Source organism: Hyaena hyaena, unplaced genomic scaffold, assembly GCF_003009895.1.
Source record: "Hyaena hyaena isolate Hyena2069 unplaced genomic scaffold, ASM300989v1 scaffold_511, whole genome shotgun sequence".
Classification (NCBI taxonomy): Eukaryota; Metazoa; Chordata; class Mammalia; order Carnivora; family Hyaenidae; genus Hyaena; species Hyaena hyaena.
This window is the reverse complement of record NW_024081144.1, coordinates 1,004,348-1,022,639: the sequence shown is the minus strand read 5'-3', so window position 1 is coordinate 1,022,639 and position 18,292 is coordinate 1,004,348. Positions and strand designations below refer to the sequence as shown.

The 18,292-nt window shown below is 60.9% G+C and overlaps 1 protein-coding gene across 4 annotated transcripts in view; it reads right to left on the bottom strand.

Annotated features, from left to right (window-relative positions):
• Positions 1-18,292, bottom strand: part of VAV2 (vav guanine nucleotide exchange factor 2) — a 146,514-nt gene that overhangs the window by 58,558 nt on the left and 69,664 nt on the right. For all 4 annotated transcript variants that reach the window (XM_039255166.1, XM_039255164.1, XM_039255165.1 and 1 more), the window contains one exon: positions 9,427-9,485. In XM_039255166.1, the coding sequence (XP_039111097.1) occupies positions 9,427-9,485 (59 nt within the window). The remainder of the gene's footprint in view (positions 1-9,426; positions 9,486-18,292) is intronic.

The window sequence follows — 18,292 nt, the reverse complement described above, 5'->3', positions numbered from 1 at the left end:
ACAAACACTTCTCCAAAGAGGACATCCAGATGGCCAACAGACGCATGAAACGATGCTCAGCGTCCCTCCTCATCAGGGAAATACAAATCAAAACCACACTGAGATACCACCTCACGCCAGTCGGAGTGGCTAAAATGAGCAAATCAGGAGACTCTAGATGCTGGCGAGGATGTGGAGAAACGGGCCCCCTCCTACACTGTTGGTGGGAACGTAAACGGGTGCAGCCCCTCTGGAAAACAGTGTGGAGCTTCCTCAAAAAATGAATAATAGATCTCCTCTATGACCCAGCAATGGCACTGCTAGGAATTTACCCAAGGGACACAGGAGTGCTGATGCATGGGGCACACGTACCCCAGTGTTCACAGCAGCACTCGCAACAATAGCCAACACACGGAAAGAGCCTAAGTGTCCATCAACGGATCAGGAAGATGTGGTTTATCTACACAATGGAATACTCCATGGCAGGGAGAAAGAATGAAACCTGGCCTGTGTAGCAACACGGGTGGACCTTGAGGGTGTTATGCTGAGCGAGATAAGTCAGGCAGAGAAGGACAGATACCTTATGTTTGCACGTATAGGAGGATTAGGAGGAACTTGACGGAGGACCGTGGGAGAACTGAAGGGGGGAGAAGAAGGGGGAAATGGGGGGGGAGAGGGAGGGAGGCAAACCATGAGAGACTCTTGAATGCTGAGAACACACTGAGGGCTGATGGGGGTGGGGGGGAGGGGGGTGATGGGCATGGAGGAGGGCACTTGTGGGGACGAGCACTGCGTGTTGTATGTAAACCAACTTGACAATAAACTATTAAAAATTTAAAAAAAAAAAAAAGAAAGAAAGCCGCCCGAGAAGGCCGGCCAGGAAGTGGCAGGGCCGGGCTCAGCAACAGGACTGTCCCCACCAGGGGCCACAGGGCGCAGGAAACAGGCAGGATCAGGCCCGAGCCCCGCCCCAGGCACCCCAGCCCCAGCTGCCCCTCACCCGTCCTGGCCGGAGGCTTCCGGCCAAGATCTCAGAGGCCACGGCCCCACTGAAATCCCCTCACACCCAGAGAGGCGTGGAGACCCTCTGGCCCGCCCACCCCTCCCCACGTGGCCTCCCTCCCCCGTCCCTGGCTCTCTCCATCCCTGGCTCTCTCCATCCCGAAGGACGCCAAGCGCCTTCCCCCCGGGAGCCTCTGCCGGGCCGTCCGCTGCCAGTGACCTGCGACAGCTCACCCCCGGGGGTCGCCCCCTCGGCACGGTGCCCTGCCCAGGACAGGGGAGAGCTGGGCTCGCCAGTGTCCCCAGCCGTGGGCGGCCCTGGGCCCGAGCGAGGCTGAGGACAGACAGCGGCCCTCCCACCGGGACCCGGGGCTGTGGCACGGCCACTTGGGATCGGAAGTGGGCCTCGACCCTTCTGGATGCTGCGGGCCCCGGGCCTCAAGGTGGCTCTGGGTGTGGAGTCGGTGTGAGCCACTGCCCACCTCGGAGTCTGCAGGGCACAGGGCCCCGGGAGGAGGCGGGTCGAGGGGGGAGGATCCAAGATAGGAATTCTTCCTAATGGCAGAAAATCCAGCCTTCTGCAGCTGCCAACCCCACCGGGGTCGGGGACAGAGCCAGCAAGGCGCCTGTGCGCTGAGCAGCTCGGCACTGGGGACGGCACGGCCTCCAGGCCGAGTGGGGGTGGAGACCTGTTCAGGTGACCGCAGGCGGGACTGGAGCCTCCAGTGGCCCAGGATCGGCCCTGCGGGTAACTGAGGCCGGAAGGGCTGGGGCGTCGGGGTCAGAGCAGGCCCAGGCCCCACTGATGCCCACCTGAGGGCCGTGGGATGGAGCCCCAGCCCCACCACCAACCAGCCGGGAGACGGGGCTGGACGTCTCCCTCGGGGCCTCCCCTCTGCAAAGTAGGGCTGAAACCCCCGATTCCCAAGTAGAGGTGGGCGTTCAGAGCGCTGGCCCGCAGGAGGCCGTGGTGTGGGGGACCAGGCCCAGAGCCGCACACGGCGACCTGACGCGGCACAGGGTGGCCAGAGCACACGGCGGGTCCCCGGGACCAGCCTGACGGCCTCTCTTGGTTCAAGGTCCAAAACGAGGAAGTGAGATTTAGTAAAACCGACCTGACAGGTGCAAGCAGCTGGTGGGTGCGGGAGCAGGGCCGGGGCCTGAGTCCCCTGGGGCCCTGGGAGCTGGAATGTTCTAGTCCCCCAGGCGGGCTGGCAGGCTCAGGAGCGCTCAAAATAATCAGACGTTAAATAAGTGAATAAAAACAGAAGAGAAAAAGATCAGAACAAACAAGGACTAAGGTCAAGGAAAGGTGGTCCCTTTCAAGACCCCCCCCTCCTGCCACGCGCTGACCAAAAGGGAGGCTGGGGGGTGAGGGGATCACCGCGGGTGACACGGGGTGCTCAGGGGCCCAGCCCAGCTCACCACTCCCTTGTCACCAGACCCCCCCCCCAGCAAGGCCCTCAGCCTCCTGGTCTCAGTTTCCTCCTCTGTGAAAGGGGTCAGCAACAGTCCCCCACGCTACCCCCCACCCCAGGGACGAGCAGCGTCAAGCGGCGGGAGAGGCTGAGTCCCTGTCACCGTGCATCCTGGCTTCGCTGACAAGCCAGAGTCCACAGGGGACAGTGCATGAGCAGCAGGGCCGCCTCCCCGTGACGGCCGCTCTGTTCCGGCAGTCGGCCAGCCTGGCTGTGGGAGGAGGTGACACGGGCAGGTGACACACTGGCTGCTCTAAGTCACGGGCCTCAGGGCCCCTCCGGTGCTGCTGCAGAACCTGGTCCGGCCTGACTAACAGAAGAAGCCCGTCATGACTCTGAACTTGGGTGCCTGAGCTGCCCCAGCAAGGCCCCGGGGTGTGACGCTCGTGCACCACAAATTGGAGCAGACACTGGTGCTTGGATGCACGCTGTCCCCTAACGCCTTCCATGAGCACCTGAGCGCAGCGGTGACCTCGGGCGTCCTGACACGGGAGCAGTGCCAAGTTGGCCCGCGGGCAGAGCCCACATGCCCTCCACCAAGCTCCAAGCAGGAAAGTCATGCACGACCTGCTTTAACCCACACGGCCCCTCGGGTGGGTGCTGGCAGACCCCTGCTTACAGATGAGGAAACCAAGGCACAGAGGCGGCCCCTGCGCCTCCCACATGTCAGGGCCTGTGTGGAGCAGAGCTTTATGGACGCTGTCTGGATCCTCACAACAGCCCGGGGAGGGAGCTTCAGCTGTGACCTGCTTTCCCGCAGACTCCGTACAGGCTCAGAAGCAGGACATGGACCCGGCATCCGGCCGCCGCCCAGGTCAGCTGGGTCGCTCCTTTGTCCGCCCCCCGCCCCCTCCCACGAAACAAGGCTGAGTGCCTGCCTTACCCCTGCCGGACCTTGACCACAGCTAGAGGCTGTGACCTTAACCATTTCATAGCACCAGGCGGAGACGAGCCTGCCCATGTTCATGTGAAAGAGGCAGGGGGGTGGGCAGAGGGACATCGGGGGTGGAAGGGTGGAGAAGTGGATGCACAGATGGGTGGGTGGTGGAGGGGGGACGAGGGTATAGATGACACTTCGGTGGATGGACAGGTGGACAGCGGGGTGGATGGATGGGGAGTAGAGGGACAGATGGACACATGCAGAGAGGACCGGTCGCGTGAACGGAGGATGGGAGGGCGGGGTGGGGGGGGAGCAGTAACGGGAGCCGAGAGACCAGGGGGCTGCAAGTGCTGTGGGCGAGCTGTGGGCAAGCAAGGGAACAGGGGCTCCCCACCCCCACCCCACGGGCCCCGCCCACCGGGACCAGAATTCCGGGAAGGGGGAGGGGGCAATCGGCTGTGCTCTGTCTTTTTCGAGCCCCTGTCCAGCCTCGGAGGCTCCAGCCGACTGTGGACGGCCCTCCCGCCGCGCAGCCCGCCTGCTCCTCGTGGTCCGCAGCACACATTAGCTCCCCACTGCCCCCGCGCAAAATGGCCCGTTAAGGAATTTTGAACAAGTGTGTGTCCTCCCAGCTCGGGTGCCCACGGCGAGTGTCAGAGAGAAGCCGGCCGAGGGCTCCCCGGAGTTCCGCTCGGTGGTGGGTGACGAGAGGAGGCAGGGTCCCTCCCGGGGTCTGTGGAGGAGACAGACTCGCCGCGAGTCACCTGGCCACCTCTGGTCAGGCGCCTGCGTGCCAGCCCCGTGCGGAGCAGGCTGCCCGGCTCCTCCGCTCGGTCCTGACGCAGTGGCCAGATCTCACCGCGGGTAGCAACCACTCAGGGGTCCAGGGCAAGCACGGCGCGAGCATGGTGGTGGGCTGCCACCCGGAAGCTCTGTCCTGGCAGCCGGTGTGGACTGGACACGGCCTGAGTGCCACCAAGGTCAGCGTTTGGCTCTCCTGTCTGCCCCAAGGCCGCCCCTCGTCCCCGACGCTGGGTCACCGACACCAAGTTAGGGAGAGAGGGGGCAGGAGGCTAGAGGGAATGACACGAGAGTCCTTCCCAGGAGGGGACGAGCTGGTGTCACTCCGTTAGGTGAACGGAAAAGGCGCCCTCGTCCCCACTGGGGTGGGCCCCGCCCTGGCGGCCCCTCCTTCTCCGGGGCAGGCTCTGTGTGACACACACCTGCGCACCAGGCCTGGGCGGAGCCACACCCACATCTGACCCCTCACACTGGGGCCCGGCCCACACAGCGCGAGCCCCCTTGGCTGCATGAAGCACCTCCCCACCCCTGCAGTGACGGCCCTGTACCGGCCGGCTGCCACAGCAGCTCCAGGACCCTTAAACCAGAAGGTGCCTCCCTCCCCCTGCCCACACTCTCTCCTCCAACACTGCCCAGGCAGGATGGCCAAACATCTCTGCCCACCTTTCCTCCCACCCCTGCCCTCACCACTAGGAGTGCCATCCCTTCTAGAACCTTCCCCGGAGCCCCCAGGGAGGATCTGGAGCACTCTGGGCACCCGCTGCCCTGGCTGGCATGTCTGTGTGCAGAGTCAGCTGCTGACATACAAGAGACCAGGCTGCAGACGTGAATGGGCAGTCCCTGAGCGGTGTGCGAGAAAACACAGAGAACACGCCGGGGACACGCACGCACACGCCACCTGACACAGCTCGTTCCGCCAAAGCTTGGAGACCTGAGCAGTGGCCCCGGCAAATTCGGGAAGTGAGGCGGCAATGAGGCCAGGTCGGGGCTCTGCGCGTAACACGGACGCCGACCTCGCTCACCCTGGGGGGGCAAGCGGGGCACCGGGTGTCGGGCAGGCACCAGCCGGGCGGAGCAGGCCAGGGGAGGCCGGAGGGCCGGGCGCATCCCAGACAGCCAACAGCACACAGGTAGCTTCGTCTGAGCCCCTCCCGGGGAGGAGTCTCCTGTCTTCCAGGGACACCCCCCCCCGCCCCCGGGGAGTCGTGGATCATCGTGAAAGGAGAGGAGCGCAGGCTCTCCACGGAGTACAAGTGGCCAGGCGCTTGATGTCCCCAGGCGGGACCATTAAAACCATCTTGTGCTGGATGAGCTATAAGCATGTGATAATCGCCACTTCCCATCCGAGCCTCCCGTGCACAGTCCGCTTACCTGGAATTAACCAGGTGGCACCACATGAGAAAGAGGCATTACAGGGAGGGGACAGCGGAGGGGGCTGGGGACTGTCACAAACACAGAGGGTCCCACGGCAGGACAGGCCCTTCACTTGGGGAGGAGCCCGGTGAGGATCGGGGGAGGTCCCGCCTCTCCCCCGAGAAACACGGGGTGTGCAGGGTCCCCACCCCCACCCTCCCCCGAGACGCTGGCTGCAGGGCTCAGACCCACTGAGGCAGGATGGCTCACCCCGCCCCCCCAGCTGCTGCGCCTCCGGCTGTGACCCAGGGGGCCGTTGGGGGCAAAGGCTCACCCCCGGATCCCCTGAACAGGTCGCCGGCCCCCAGCGAAAAAACAGGAGGGGCTTCTTTTCAGTTCCAGAAGGTCTTCTGCGCTCGGATTTGGATCCAGGTATGTCTGACATCTGAGAATTCACTTCCAATTGAAAAAGGACATCCCAGCTCTCTGGGGGCTGGGGGCCCGACTGGTCTCTCCCACCCCATCCCTGCCCCACCTGCCCAGGCACCCTGCAGCCTGCCCGGGGGATGGTCCCCCTCAGGAGCATCTGGGGTCCAAGTGTGAGGAAACCTTCAAAAGCAGAGTTTTGGGGTCACAAGACCAGGCAGGAGGCAGTGTGCTGGGGGAGACACGGGGCCAGTGGCAGTGGCCACGCCCCTCTTCCTGCCCTGGCAGCTCCCTGTCCCCCCCCCACAGCTGCAGCTTCTGCATCACAGGAGGGGCAGAGACCCCACCCTCCAGGAGACCCCCCAGGGCGGTCGCCCAGGCCAGGCGCGAGACCGCTGAGAGAGTGTCGGCACATAGCCACCGCGCAGCCATCGTCCGTGACGGGGACACCAGGACAGGACTCGGCCTGTGGCTCCCGGAACATCCAGGACCCCGGGGATTCGTGTGTTTGGGGCAGATGTCTGAAAGAGGCGATGCAGAAGAGCTGCAGCCGGGTATTTAAACAAATACCTGCACACGGAAGTTCCCCACAATCGCCAAAGGATGGAAGCGACCGGGTGTCCATCAGCAGATGATGGAAGGCCGAGATAGGGTGGGGCCCTTCCTGGGGACTCCAGGGGGACCTGCTCCTTGCGCTTCCCTGAGAGCCGGGCCTTCCTCGGCTCGTGGCCACACGACCCAAGCTCTGCTGCGCCACCCCGCGTCCTTGCTCCGCTCCCACCCTCCTGCCTCCCTCTTTTCCTTACGATGTAACTACATCTATAACAACCTGATTACACCTGCGGGGAACCCCTTCCCTGTCCCACAAGGGCTGGGGGCAAGGGAGGGGGTGTAGCTTTTGGGGGTCCCCTCTTACCCGCCACCCCGGCCAGCGCCTTGGGCATCCACAGGGTGTCAGGTGCTGTGCAGAGTGTAGGCTCACAGTGACTGCCCAGCAGGGACCCTTCCCAGCTACAGAAAAAGAGACAGAGGCCCCAAGAGCATCCCTGCATAAGGCCATTGGGACAGCAGGTGGCTCAAAGAGGGGACCTTTGTGGGGGGGTTCCTTGGCCTCACCTGCCACCTTCAATCACAGGGAGGGCTCTGCCCTTTGCCCTCTCCTCTGGCCCCACCATTCAGTGACGATCCCCTACGGGATGCCCCTCACTCAGACAGCCAACTCTGGCTGTCACAAGGCCCCGCACGCCCCCCACCCCCAACCCCAACCGCACTTCCGGTCCTCCAGCCGGCACCAGGGTGGGGCCCTCAGATTAAGTCCCCTATTCATCAGCCTCTGAGAAGTATAATTGGGGCTTTTACGGAAAATCAGCTCACTATGCAAAATGCAAGGGCTGTAAAAATGATCATTTTTCTAAAGGAGCATGTCAGGCCCCTATCCAGCCAAGAAACAAACGTGAAGACACTCTTCAGGGCTATGGGCTTGGTGGCTGGGTTTTCAAAAAAAGATAGGGTTTGGCCAAACTGAACCCTCATGAAATTAGTGACGCTGTGAACTGCTCCTAAATGGGGAGGAGTTATTGTTGCAAAGCGCTGGTGGTCCCCAGAGCTCCCAGTCACCCGTGGGAAGCGCCCTCCCCACCCTGTGCTGGGCCGGGCTGTGGGCTGGGGCTGCGGGGGGTGGAGCTCCTCGGGATCCGACCTCAGACCAGGAAGGGAAAGTGCGCACGGAGGGAGGCACAGAGGACAACCAGCCATGAGGGCAAGGAGAGCGTGCAGGTGAGAGGCGGGAGCTCTCTCTGCAGAGGCTGCGGGTCCCGGGGGCGGGGGGGGGGGCAAGGGGAGGCCCTGACCTGCCTTGGCTGCAAACGCCTCCCTCCTACCCCTTACTTCCTCCTCCTCCTGGTGCACTGAAGGGTTAACTCGTTCTTGGGCCCTGGAGGCAGCGGCACAAAAGAGCCTGGAAGGCAGCAGGACTACCCGCTCAGGGCAAAGCCAAAGTCATTCGGGGTTCATCTCCCCCACCGAATGTAACCGTCCCCCCCCCACTCCAGGCCCTGCTCTGGGGAGAAATGGACACGGAGAACAGATGAGGCTCTCGCCTTTCGTGAAGGAGCAAATAACTCGACTAAGTGCTGTTGCCGGACTTCACCCCTGCCCACGTGTGCACGCAGACACCCGTCCAGGTGAAGAATATACCGGAAGTAGGACCACAACCCACAGATCGGCACGGGCTAGTGGGAGACGGGCTAGCGGGAGAGCCGACGGACGACCGTTTCCAGGGAAAAAACAAAAAACGAAAACTACGTACTCCTTTGTATCCAGAAATACCACACTTACTCTGAATGAACAGCTCTGAACCGTCCCTGCTGCAGGCCTCACAGAAGCGACCCTGAAAACCAGCGGGTGACGCTGGGGGGCAGGGGAGGCTCCAGGTGTCCGTCCCTGCTGTCCCAGAGTGTGATCTGTTACCCTCAACGTGCTAGAAGTGCCCTTTTGTACGCGTTCAGCGGATGGTCTATAAAGGCCTTTGGAACAGCCTATCCTGTGTCTGGCATTACAACAGGCAACAAAACCCCGAATCCGAAGGACTCTCTCTCTGAGAATTTGACAAGTGACGTTACAGTGGGGGGGGGGGGTCCCCTCACCGTATCTGTCCCAGTGACTCTGACTCTGTGCACACAGCCCCACCAAGGGGCGGCTGGGGCGGCCTGTAAGTACTCAGCACCATGGTCCTGGGACTGAGGGTCCACAGCTGCTGGGGACCCCGCGCACCTCACCCTCAGGCAGGGCTGTTTCGGTCTTCCCACACCTCTCACCCCCACCCTGCGGGCCGACATCCTCCAGGAACACTGAGGAAGGGTGGGTCCTCTCCTTGTCCCACCTGATCTGGAAGCTGCTCCCCATTTGGATGTCTCCCTGACCCCCCACCTGAATCTCAGACTCTCGTTGGGGCCGCCCCCCCCGCCATCCCCACTGCCTGCGTGCCCAGTCCTGTGTCAGAGGCCAGAGGCCAAACCCCGGGGGTCACGGGATTCTCTGAGGCTGAGCTTTGAAAGCAGTAAAACCGGGAGGGAGAAGTCCAGTCCGGGGACCCGAGGCCCCTGGACGGGGCAGGCCCGCCGCTGTCACAGAGCCACGCCGGCCCCCGGGCTCAGGCAGAGCCCCCCAGCGGTGAAGCGTGGGGAGTGTGCTTAGGCAGGCGATGATCTGTGAAAGGATTAATTTGCTGATCTTACTGCCTAAATGGAAAGAGATTTCGCAGTCGTCAGTTGAACAAGCGTGCGAGATCCCCCTGGTGGGAAGCGGAGGCCCCCCCCACCCGCAGCCACCCCCTGTCTCTCCCCACAGCCCCTTCCCGCCGCTGCCAACAGGCGACACGATACCACGTTGAACATTCACGATAAAGACACAGGCTGGGGACATCTGCGGAAAACTCTGGTATCTGAGGCCAGGCACGTGGGTGGCGGGGAGGAGAGAGGGCGGCATCGGCAGCGCCGGCGAGCTCACCTGATCCCTTTGTTCTGGGCCACGTAGTGCAGGGAGAGTCTGGACACGGCAGAGATGACCTGGGGAGACCAGAGACATGCTTCCGTCAGTCCACGAGAAACCAGAAAGTCGCCACAGAACCGCCGTGAAGAGTCTGCGCAGAGCTGTTTGCTGAGCGCGTTTCATCTCGGCAAAAAACAATCCCACACTCACCGCGTCACGTTTGGGGGCCGGGTACCCATGTTGCATACAGCGCAAAATGTGTTGTGCCCCAGTGTTCGCTGAGGGCTGTGCAGAGGAGCGGGGCCGGCCTCACCCCTTCCAGCCTCCAGGCGCAGCGGCCGTTAACCCCAGGCAGGGGCTCACCTCGTCAGGGCCGCAGAGAGCCCTGACGGGCGTCAGGCTTCCCAAGTGCCCCTCCTGTACCGCTGACCTGGAAGCTGCCATATCGCAGTAGGTGCTAACCCAGCTAGGAGATCAGGAGAGGCACAGAGAAGTCAAGCGATTTTCCCAAAATCACACAGCAACTTGGGGCCCAGCGCTGACACAGTGCTCCCTCCTCTTTGGCCCCTCCTCCCTCCGTCTGACTTTTTAAACTGAGGCCCAGCCCCTCGAAGGCTCAGGGGAAGAAGACAAAGAGCTCCAGGTTCAGACTGCATGAGGGGGTCCGAGCGGCCTCTCCCCAGACCAAACGACTTGTCGAGACCAGTCCTGCCCGGCTGCCCCCGTGACACCCGTCGTGCCCTGTGCCCCGGCCAGCCCCCTCCAGACACACAGGGCCCGCCTGCCCCCAGCCTCCGAAGCCCCCACACAATTTCCCCACCGATCTCAAAACAACAGGCAGCAAGCAGGCATGAGGCTCTGCAGAGGATTACGGGGAAACTGAGGCGGGGGGTGGCTACCCCTGCGCACAGAGCGTAAAACGCATGAGGGGCGCCTGGAGGGTTCAGTCAGTTAGGTATCCAACGTCAGCTCAGGTCATGATCTCGCGGTCCGGGAGCTCGAGCCCTGCGTCGGGGTCTCTGTTCTCAGCGCAGAGCCCCCTTGGGATCCTGTCTCCCTCTCTCTCTGCCCCTCCTAGCTCGTGTGTGCTCTCCCTCACTCTGTCTCTGCCAAAAATAAATATTTTTAAATAAGTAAAATAAAACGCATGAAGCTGCTCACAATTCGTTACAGAATTATGACGCACCTGCAACCACCCGGCCTTCGAGGCTTCCTTGTGTAAGTGTGCGTGTGTCCCTGGGTGTGTGCGCGTGCTGGTGTGTGTGCGGGCGTGGTCTGTGTGTGTCCCCGTGTGTAATCTGTGTGCTGTGTGTGCGCGCGTGTGTACAGTCTGTGTGTCTGGCGACAGGGCCCATGAACAAAGTCACAGACACCCTCTGCCAGCTGCCGGCTGCCCCAGGGACCGAGCCCTTCGGGCCTTTTACGTGCACATCCTGCCCATTTGGGAGCCTGGGAAACTGAGGCAAGGCCTCCTGCCCAAAGCTCCCCCGCTGAGACGCATCTCGCAGACCTGTTCTAGCTGCAATTTTTTGAAAGGGAGAGGAAAACCGCAGCCGTACAGAAAGCGCCTGTGCTCGGCCGGCAACCCGAGCCAAGGAGCCGAGGGCTCCGGGGCCTTCCCGGGCGTGGTCACACTGGAGGGGCCGGGCCGTGGGCGTGAGGAAGACGTGGAAGGCCGGTCCTTCTGTGCTTCCCCAGGCAGGACTCACTGGCTCACCGTGAGGCTGGCCCGGCCGCGGCCCTGCGCTCCTGTGTGCCCAGGGGCCTTTCTGGAATAATGAGCATCTTGGCCACGGCTTTTATTCCCAGCTTGTGACGGCGCGGAGCATTTAGGGAGAACACTTACGAAAGCATGATTGCTGTACGCTGCTGGTGTTCGCTGCAAGCTAGGAATACCAGAGCTTGAAGGGTTCGGGCACACAGGTCACCCCCACCCTCGCCTCTGCCGCACTCCTCCCCAGCCTGGGTCAGCCCTGGCCCAGGAGACGGGACCTGTCCCCTGACCTGCAGTTAGTGCAAAGCCTCTGCCTCATACAGCGGGAGCCGAAGCCAGGGGACAGGTCTCTGCCGTGTCCATGTACCCACCGTCCCAGCAGACACAGCAGCTTCCCCGGCAGCCGTGACCACAGCTTGAGCCCATGGACACTCTGCTCCAGGCTGGAATCGCTCATCGGCAGTTGTGAGGGACTCAGCTCCGGGTTCCCATCGAGCCAGGGACAGCATCCCTCTTGGAGGTGCCCTGGCCCTGGGTCCGACTGGGCTGCACACTCCCTGGCTGGTGTCGGTGCAGAAACGGGAGTGCTCTGGGGGGGCCCTCCACGGGGGTCCCCGCTGAGGTGACCAAGGGCAGGGGCTGCTGGGAGCGGTGTGGGGCCTCCGGGGTGGTCTGGGGTCAGACGAGGGGAAGCAGCAGCCCCACGGGAAAAGACAGGGTGCAGGACGCACCTCCCTGCAGGGGGAGCGAAGAGCCTGCGTGGCTCCCGTGGCCAGGCGGCCCCATCCCGGATGGAGAGGCTGGGCGGTGAGCAAACACCTCCCAGCCCACGGCCCCTCTGACTCTTCTGAAAACGTAAATGTCAAAGGATGACATTTTCCCAACTTTTATCTCCACATCTCCCCTGCATCCGTTAACAAATGGAATAAAGACACAAAGATCGGCTCCCCCTCCTCCATGTATACAACCGGCTCAAGCCTTTGGGCTCAGTGATCCACCGACCGCTTCGCCGGGGCCAAGGAAGGGGTGCCCAGGGGCGGGGTGGGGGTAACCGCAGAAGGACATGGTCCCAGAGGCCCAGTCCCACCGGGAGGAGCCACAAGCACGCCCAGGGAGGGTGCAAGGAGTGGGTGGGGCAGCCCAGGGGACACCCGGCAGAGGCCCGTGGGGTGTGCACCGGGGGTGGAAGTCTTGGCCCCGTCCCCACCCAGCCGCGGCCCACTCTGACCCCACACTCTCCACCAGCTCCCCTGTCGGGCTGGACACATTCCCTGACACCAGCAGCCTATCAGCCTGCTCACACGTGCTGGCGGAGTTTCAGAACGCAGACCCCGCACCCCGGGCCCCCCTCCGGGGCGGGGCCCGGGAACCTGTGTCACCCCCAGGGGGCCCAGATGTGGGGCCGAGGTTGGGTGCCCCCGCCCCAGGGACTGGGTTGGACAGGCAATCCCACAGCCTCGGTCAAGGCCTGCAGAAGGGTGAGGAGGGCGCCCCGGGGGTCCATCTCGGGATGGCCTGCGAGGCACGGAGCCGCTGAAGGACACTGACAGTCGAGCAGAGGGAGCAGGAGTGGGGCTTGTCCCGCTGGCCCCCGAGGGCCCCCAATCCGGCGCCCCAGGCCAGCCTCTGAGCTGCAGCTTCCAATCTCGCTCAGGCACAGCAGGTGGGCAGGAAGCCTGCGGTGCGTGTCCCCGAGGGGCCAGAGCACCTGGAGGAGCCCCCGGCAAATCCTCCCAAGAAGGGGGTGGAAACCGTCGGGCCCTCCCGGTCCGAAGGAGGGAGTCCGTGCTGGTGGTGGCGGTGGCGCGAAGATGACTCTGAGTCCCCACCCTTGGGTGCATGGAGCCATTTAGTGCCAGAGGTGTTCTTGCAGCAGTTTACAAACGCTCAAAAAAAAAAAAAAAAAATCCACCCACAGCCTGGCTGGCCAACACCAGGCTCGGGGAGAAATCAAGTCAGACACGCCAGCACCAGCGGACTCTGAGCCGCTGCGCAAACCGACGTCGTGGCAGGGAATTTGTTGATATAAAACATACTCATGAATCTCTTAAGTGAAAGAAACAGGTTGTAAAACATGTACAATCGATAGAGGCTAATTTTTAAAATTATACACTCCTTAAAAGAGATGGGCGGAAATGCAGGAAACGTCAGGCAGGGACAGCGTGATTGTGCAGTTCGCCTCCTCCTTGGCTGTAGCTTTACATTTTCCCACAATGTGCAGTGGGAACCTCCTCGAATTCCCTGTCAGTAACACACTGTATTTAAACCAAAAGGCCCTGACTCTGGACCTTAAGGGAGAAATCTGGGACGGGTTCACTCTCACTTCACCACAGCCAGCACAAACTGGCTCGATAAACACCACTCACCCGCCCCCCCCGCCCAGCGCCCCGCAGCAGGCTCCCCACCCAAGCGGCAGCCAGTCGGGACCCTCACTGCTGCGAAGCCAAGGAGGACACAGGACCCAGGACCTCCTTGACATGTATCAGCACACGAAGCTGCACCTTTGAACTTTATAGCCCAAGTACCCGCACGCAGGTGTCACCTGGCAGCTGTTGATGCGGCCTGATGGATGGATACATGCGTACATGGAAGGAAGGAAGGAAGGAAGGAAGGAAGGAAGGAAGGAAGGAAGGAAGGAAGGAAGGAAAGAAGGAAGGAAGGAAGGGACGGTGGATGGATGGATAAATGGATGAATGGACGGATGGATGGACAGATGGACAGACGGATGGATAGATGGATGGATGGACGGACGGATGGATGGACAGATGGATGGATGAGCAGGATGGATGGACAGNGGATGGACAGATGGACAGACGGATGGATAGATGGATGGATGGACGGACGGATGGATGGACAGATGGATGGATGAGCAGGATGGATGGACAGATGGATGGGCGAACGGATGGACGGATGGAAGGGAAGGAGGGGGTGCATGGATAAATGAATGTAGAAGAAAGACAGACAGATGGGAGGAAGGAAGGAAGGAATGGCAGAAGGAAAATGAATGAGTGGCTACATGACAGAGGAAGGCTCATAAGACTCCAGGGCCCCCAGAGAGCGGTTTCCATACCACCCTGGTCTGTGAGCTCCTTGCGGGTTGGAGCTGAGTGGGGTTTGCTCAGCTCTGTGATGTGTCTTCACAGAGTTCACCCGTCACCTGTAACGCCTGCCACAGAAACCAGCGGCTTTTCTGCACTCCTTGTGGGTTGCTCAGTAGGGACCCTCCTTCTCAGGAAGAGCTCTTGGGGCCCCAAACCCACTTGGGACAGAGGCCAGGAGACTGGGGAGCAGGACAGGGCAGTCAGCTCCTCCTCACGCTGCACTGCCTTGTTCACGTCAAAGTCCCACTTGGGGAAATTCCCAGGGCGGCCCAGGCATCGTCTCTGCTGCAGGGAACAATCGGTCCGGGTGCCCTGCCCAGCCCTGCGGCCGAGAGGCTGCCCTGCGGCACAGGTCTATGCCGACATAGCTCAGGGCATTTCGTGAAACTTCTGAGCCCCGGGATGGCTTCCCCCACAAGAAACACTGGGCTGGATCGACTGCTTGCCCGTCTCACAGAGAGGAAACCAAGGCCCCACACCAGGGAATGTGCTCAAGCTTGCACAGCTGGTCAGCGGTGGCTGAGAGAGACACTCCTATTACCCACCCACTGAACCCTGGAGGGGGAGGGTCCGTGACAAAACGTCCTTCAACCTTCACACTCTCCCCTTTCCCTCCGGGGAGCCACAGGAACACAGTCTGGTTGGCTATGCCCTCTGCTGAGGATGCCCACGGCCCCTCCAGCTCTGCTCAGGCCTTCTGGGCCCCTGACACTGCTCATGCGCCTCACGAAGCTTTCTCCAAGCTCTTTTGGGGCTGGCAGCACATCTGACCTTCAAAAACCAGGCTTTGAATGGCTTCTTCTCATTTTGCAGGCGAGGAAAACTGCAGCCCACTGAGTTTATGTGATGCGCTGAAGACCCAGAATGGCTTTAGGAATGCTCAAAGGATGTCTGGGGATATGGGTGGGTAGACTCATGTGTGGATGGGTGTGTCGGTGAATGCACGGATAGATAGGTAGATAGGTGGGTGAATGGATGGGTGCCCGGGTCAATATATGGGTGTGTGGATGAATGGGCGGATGAGAGGATGAATGGATGGGTATGTGGGTGAACGGATGGGTACGTGGGTAGACGGGTGGGTGTGTGGGTGAATGGAGGGGTGTATGGATGAATGGATAGGTGCATGGGTAAATGAATGGATACACGGATGAATGGAGGCGTGCGTGGGTAGACGGGTGGGTGTGTGGATAGATAGGTGAGCGCATGGGTGAATGGGCAGATGGGCAGATGGATCGGTGTGTAGATGAATGGATGGGTGCGTGGGTAGATGCATGGGGATGGATGCATGGAAGGTTGAGGACAAACTGGGTACATAGATGGATGGATGGATGGATGGATGGATGGGAGACAGATGTGTAGATGGATGAACAGGACTATAGCAGCAAAGGCTCCAAAGAGAAATTGCCTCCCATCTCCCACCTCTTACACGGCAGAACACGAGCTACCATTTCCTGAGCACGTAGTATGTACTACGTACTAAGACAAGCACAACACTAACATTATTCTCATGTTATTCTTCCCTTCCCCCGACTCCCCAACATTAGAAGCAGATCCCGGGGACTGGATTGAATAAGGACCTTGTCCCGGGTCACCCAGCAATAAGTGGCTGATTCAGGAACCAAACTTAGACCTGCATGACCCAAACGTGTGCCCTGCCTGCTGTCCCCACTGCCCCACAGGAGCCTGCAGCCGCGCACAGCACCTCACACCCCTCCTTCCAGCCTCTCCCGCGCTTCCCGAGGTCTGCCCTGTGGATGGGAGCCGACGTCAAGGGGGCCTGGCTCACGAAACCTTCCGCCCCTGGGCAACCTCACAATAGCCACGTTCAAGGTGGTGAGGCCTCCATCAGCTGGGTTCCTTAAGGTCTTCCTGGGGCAGAGACCACACACACACATGCGCACACGCACACATGCACACACGTGCACACGCTCTGCCCACCTGGAACCTCCCTGAAGCTTTGCCGTCTCCCAGGGAGCCATCCCCGCACCCCCTTTTGCCCCGGCAACTCGAAACGCGAACCAAGGTTTTCTGTGTGTTTGTTTTTTTTTTGCTTTAAAGTCTTTTATTATCCTGAGCGTAAAAGACAGAAGTCCTCCGGATATGAGTTCTTTATGTGGAAACGCTATTTCTCCGCAAGCGAAAAAAATCAATACCCCTCAGAATAAAGGCTTACGCGCGAACATGTACCATGAGAACGCAGAGTTTGCAGCGCTGACAAAATGCCTACACAAAGAAACAGGCACAGACGCATCGCTGCCACGTGAAGGCAATACGAACGGGACGCTCAGGAACGTGTCACTTCCAGCATTGAGCTGGCTCTGCACCCGGCAAGGCCACCTAGGTTCCCCGAGGTCCTCGATGAAGAAGCACGGGTAGGAATGATCCAGAAGAACAACAAAGGCGGATACAAGTTGGCCTTTAAAGGGACCGGGGGTTTCTCATTGCCGGCGACGAGCTAAGCTGGCAAATGTCTGTGCCCATCAAACCCTGCCTGCTCCAAAGTCTGTCCCGATCGGGGGGGGGGGGGGGGGGGGGGGGGCGCGCTTCCTGGCCCCAACGCGCTCGCTGTCATTTAGGAGCCACTAAGCAGGAATCGCACAGACCAGACTCAAGCCCGCAGACCCTCCTTATCAGCCATTACCACACATCTGGAAACACACACAGACACGCAGGCACACGCACAGAGCTCAACGGAGCCAAATGGCAAGATTATGAACCTCATTTAAACATGTTGCCCTGGAAACTCCCGTATCTGCCTGGGAAATCTACAGCTAACGCTGCTGCATATTTAGAAGCAAATCATCGTGAATTGCTTCCCCACCCCCCAGCCCTGCATCACCCTTCTGGGTTTTTTCTGTTTTCACATGGAGAGCAAGGTCAGAAAAACCTCAGCTGCTGCCTTCAGAACGAGGAGCCGCTGAGGTGTGAATCGTCACAAAACGCGAGCCATCGCAGCCCCGGAGTCAGGCTCTGCCGCCTGGGGACGGCCGGACAAACTAAAGCAGACGGGAAGCAGGGCCACCTGTCAGCCGCCGCGTTCCTGCAAGGGGCCGAGGGTGTGCAGGGGCCGGGGGTGAGCCGGGCCACAGGCCCAAGCGGCAAAACGGAAAAATGCCACTCACGGGAGCCGGGGAAAGGCAGCAACTTGGGAGGGGAACCACGGAAGGAGGGTGTGGCTGTGCTAGGGAGCGGGTCGGAGCTCAAAAGCGATTCAGGAGGAAAGGAAACGACGGGCCAGAGCGCAGTCTGCGCACGCCACAGCGCCGGCCCTCCGCTTTCCTGAGCTCGCAGAGGCTCCTGCCCGACTTGTCCAGCAGCACGTCCTCTGTCTCAGGGAAGGATCGAGACCTCACAAGGCCATCCTGAGCCTCAGGGACCAGCACGCTGTAGGAGCTGATGGCCAGACCATCTATGAACGAATACATGCACACATGCGTGAACAATGCTAACTGGACTCACATATTGAGCATCTACTTGTGCCGGGCACGGTAGAGAAGTTGTTCTAAGTAACTTGTGATCACGGGTACAGGTGCGGAGAGCCACAGACCAGGACAAAATGCCAGAGTCATGGGTTCAAGTCCTAAACCCGCCACTGACGACTGGAGCCGGTTTTCCCTGAGCCTCAGTTTCCCCATCTACAGAACAAGGGGAACACAATACACAGGATATGGCAAATGCGTGGCCCAGGTCGCTAATCAAACACAGCGCTCCTTCCTGCTCAAGCCAGGGGCAGAGTCTGAAGCTTTCTCTGCCGACAGGCGGTGCCCTGAGCCAGCTCCGCCCGCCAGAAGGATCCAGCATCTGTAAGGAGAGACCCGCATCCCCCCAGAGAAACGCGGAGACCTCACGGTCACAAGAGCGCCTCCAAGCACTGACTACCTACCGTCCCTGATCTGCAACGTCGGGTCACGTGCTCTGTGGTCACCGGGCTGGGAGAGGGCACGAACCAGGAAGTTCTGCAGATATCAATCAGGGAAACTTAAAATCCTCGGTGGAACAAGTGCCATGACTACCTGGTCCAAACAGGAAACCTAAATCCACCCGGGAAGTTGCCAATGATCCGCGAGGG